Source organism: Monopterus albus, unplaced genomic scaffold (genome assembly GCF_001952655.1).
Source record: "Monopterus albus unplaced genomic scaffold, M_albus_1.0 scaffold349.1, whole genome shotgun sequence".
Classification (NCBI taxonomy): Eukaryota; Metazoa; Chordata; class Actinopteri; order Synbranchiformes; family Synbranchidae; genus Monopterus; species Monopterus albus.
Window position 1 is genome coordinate 2,362 of NW_018128229.1, and position 3,626 is coordinate 5,987.

Sequence of the window (3,626 nt, forward strand, 5' to 3'; positions counted from 1 at the left end):
AAATGAATACTAATGTTGCTCACTAAGATGACTAGATGTTTACCTAAATAAGCTGGTTTGCTAATAAACGTACCAATCAACTCAAAACTCAGTATGTCAGTGTTTTGTTTTCTGCTGCCCCCAAGTGCCAAAAGGTCACTAGTGGCGTTTTAAAAGGTTCAAAAGCTACTTTAACTTAACGTGTTTTTGCTGTAGCCTACATGACCCACTACCATTAAGACGGGTAATGTTACAGTTAAGCTAGCATTAATATACCAAGGTTCTCTCAAATATAAACAAACCCAACACTGGTCATTTGACAACACTTATCTCTATAATAACAATATATCCACGTTTCACCAAAGACTTTTGTACAGCTGAAACAAAAATAGAGTATCTATTCTAATAATGACAAACACTTTTAACGTCTTCAAATTGAGACCTTTTCAGACAAAAATAGTTGAGTCATTGTTTTGTACAGTACAAACCAGAACAAGAGTACACACATCTTATTTCATAAAAATATGAACATCTATTCTATGACTGTGATAACAGCGCGTTTTATTTTGTGTAGGAAACACCGTGAGGAAAAACTACAGCACCCACAATGCTTTGTTGTCCCGGACCTCGGACCCCGGGATATGATCACTTCGTCATGTGACCGTAACAAGTAAACATGGCGGATGTAGAAGCTACGAGATCTTTGAGCGGTCTGTTGAATGGAATCGCTCAAAAAGTCTATTATAACAACAGTGAGATCACAGAGGAGCTGCTGAAAAATGAATTATTTCCCGAGATGTCTCAGGAGGAGTTCAAGGCTTTGCATGAGAAAATGAAGGGCCTCTTAAAGGTAGTTAAAGGCTTCATCCTCGTAGTCACGTTTAGCAGAAGTAACGTTAGCCTGTTAGCTAAGCTGCATCTTTTCTCTGTCCGTTGTGTCACTGATGTGTACAACAGACGCTACTAGTAATCGAGTTTAATCAACAGTTTGTAAAAGAGTTTTAAGAGTAGAAGGAATTCTCTACGTGTTTCCGGCTAAATAGCAGCTAATAACACAAGTATGTAAATCCTGATTGAACTGCCCTAAATGTTCCTGCTCGTCTCACTTGTTGTCAGCAGGAGGCAGCAGGAACATGCATATGATCACTGTTGCTCTGCTGCTGGTCGTGTTTTACATGCACAGAGTCGTGCACTAATGTCAAACTCAGATCCACTTTTCTCTGCCCCATCACCACTGGTTGCTCTACTGTGTTGTCTGTTGTTCTACATGGCTCTTCCTAAAACACACTAAAATGCCGCCGTGCTTGAGACAAATTGCTCCTGTGCACAACATAGTTGGCAAAGAAAGCTGACTCACTCTTTTATTCTTTCTTCAGTTGCCTTCTTGAAAGATTCTTCAATATTTGGACACCATGTCTAGTTTTGTATTTGTGCTACTATGACTTGAACTGCAGCTTTGTGTTGCACCTCAGCTGTACAACTGAACAACATTGTTGACCAACTCTTGAACAGGTTGGTTAAGTTTCATTCTGTCCACTGACCCAGTACTGTTTCCAAACATCTTATAGGTTTGACTATAAAATGACAGGGAGCTTACAGTTTGTTTTATTTCAAAATAAAAACTACAATTAGAAATGAGTCTGGCAAACTGTAGTCACATAACTGTTTTAATTCAATGGTGTTCATTTTAAAAGAGAATAAACAGTAAAAGCCATTTCATTTATTTTTCTTACTGATTTTCTTCACTGTGAAAATGTAATTATAGGGTTAAATCAATTTACATTTCTATATTTTAATATGCTTTTTGCCTGTTTCTGGCACATTTTAATTTGTGCATCATTTCCTCTATCAAAAAGTTTTGTTGTGTTTTTCAAACATGGGAACATTTTGTATGTTTCCTTGACAGGTACACGCCAAGTTACGAAGGGTGAGTGAACGTCAGTGTTATAACCTTTTACAAACCTCTAGATACCATGTTCTTTAGAGCAGAGAGAAGTGGAAGACAGAAAGGCCAGGAAGTGAGTATCAGCTGTAGTCTTCAGTCCATTAATGATACCGGTGGTGGAAAGTAACTAAGTACATTTATTTAAGTACTGTACTTCAGTAGTTTTTACCTTTCTGACTTAACATTTCAGAGAAAATATTTTACTTTGTAGTCACTGCATTTAGTTACTGTTACTTTTCAGAATGAGATCAATCAAACAAAATACAGTATAATCATAAGACTGATTGATCCTTGGTGTAAAGTCCACCAGCTACCCATCAGTATGTAAAGTACTTCAAATTATATGTATAAGGTCGTTAACATCAGCTCCACCTTTACCAGCTGCAGCATTAAAGGTGATGTTCACAATAATGCATCAGTCTCTATAACCCTTTAATATAATACACATTAACGTGAACTGTGCCATTCTGTATCATGAATACTTTTATTTTGGTACTTGAAGTATATTTTTATATTTTATGCTAATACCTTTGTACTTTTACTTAAGTATCATTTTGAATGCAGGACATTTACTTGTAGCAGAGGATTTTTACACGTATTACTGTTGTTACTTAAGTAAATAACGAGTACTTCTTCCACCACTGAATGACACAACAGTGTTTAAATTAAAATGTCAATGAAAATTACATGAGTTCAGGTAGAATAGTTTTCATTGAAAAATCCCTAAACTAAAGTGTTAAAGTTAATAACGAGAGATATTTTAAATATATTTTCCATAACCCGGTACACCACGTTTACATCTCGTGCACGTGTTTGCTTTGCCAGATACACCCCCATGTTCAGTCTGGCTGCAAGCGTCCCGTACAACAGTGAAAGCGAGAAGTATGACGTCAGTCGGATCCGTGACGACAGCGCCACGGTGAGGAACGAGATTCAGAACTGTGACGTGTACACAGGCACCAACGTGGTGGCGGCCATAGTCCTGAGGTGGCCCGATGTTCAGGAACGGTGTCCCAACGGAAATGTACCTTGGGGTTTTGTTCTGAGAGATTCTGGTAAAACGTCTATGAAATGGTCTGAGGTTCCGATGGATGTGATTAAAGAAGGTAGAGCTGATCATGCAGAGTACCGTGTTGTAAACAACCTGTTCACACGTCCTAATGACAATGATCTGTTGCTGTTCTATGTTCGTGCCTCCCCATGTGTTGAAAAGTGCACAAACGAAGGACATGTTCACAACATCCTCGAAAAGATCAGGGAGATTAAGCAATGGAAGAATTATGCTTTTGTGTTTTCTAAAATATTCAAACCCAGTAACCATCCACCCAATTCTGAGGCAGAGCTTAGGGACGCCCTTGAGAGACTCGGGGAGTCAATCGGTCTTGAAAATATATTCCGTTGTGACAGAGGAAACAATGGGATGCGGTGCACCAGCTGCTCTGATAATGGTCAAGTTGCACAATATTGTGTTTCAGATGATGCAAATGGCCAGTTGAGGGGGAGGAAAGAATCGAGGACTGGGGAGGAGGAAAGGTGGGAAAGGGAGAGGAAAGGATCGAGGACTGGGGGGGAGGAAAGGCGGGAAAGGGAGAGGAAAGGATCGAGGACTGGGGGGGAGGAAAGGCGGGAAAGGGAGAGGAAAGGATCGAGGACTGGGGGGGAGGAAAGGTGGGAAAGGGAGAGGAAAGGATCGAGGACTGGG

General features: G+C 39.7%; 1 protein-coding gene across 2 annotated transcripts; it reads left to right on the forward strand.

The window, feature by feature from the left end:
• The first annotated feature begins 619 nt into the window (after window positions 1-619).
• On the forward strand, window positions 620-3,479 carry LOC109974798 (COMM domain-containing protein 1-like). 2 transcript variants are annotated; one of them, XR_002277023.1, is made up of 4 exons: window positions 620-829; window positions 1,356-1,491; window positions 1,886-1,906; window positions 2,750-3,479. XR_002277023.1 is itself a non-coding variant. In XM_020625197.1 (3 exons), exons 1-3 carry the CDS (start codon window positions 656-658, stop codon window positions 2,795-2,797), a joined length of 243 nt encoding a protein of 80 aa, XP_020480853.1. In that variant the 5' UTR covers window positions 621-655; the 3' UTR covers window positions 2,798-3,479. The 2 variants fall into 2 exon arrangements, 1 of the variants encoding a protein (XP_020480853.1); XM_020625197.1 differs by lacking the exon at window positions 1,356-1,491 and having other exon boundaries at window positions 621-829.
• The last annotated feature ends 147 nt before the right edge of the window (window positions 3,480-3,626 follow it).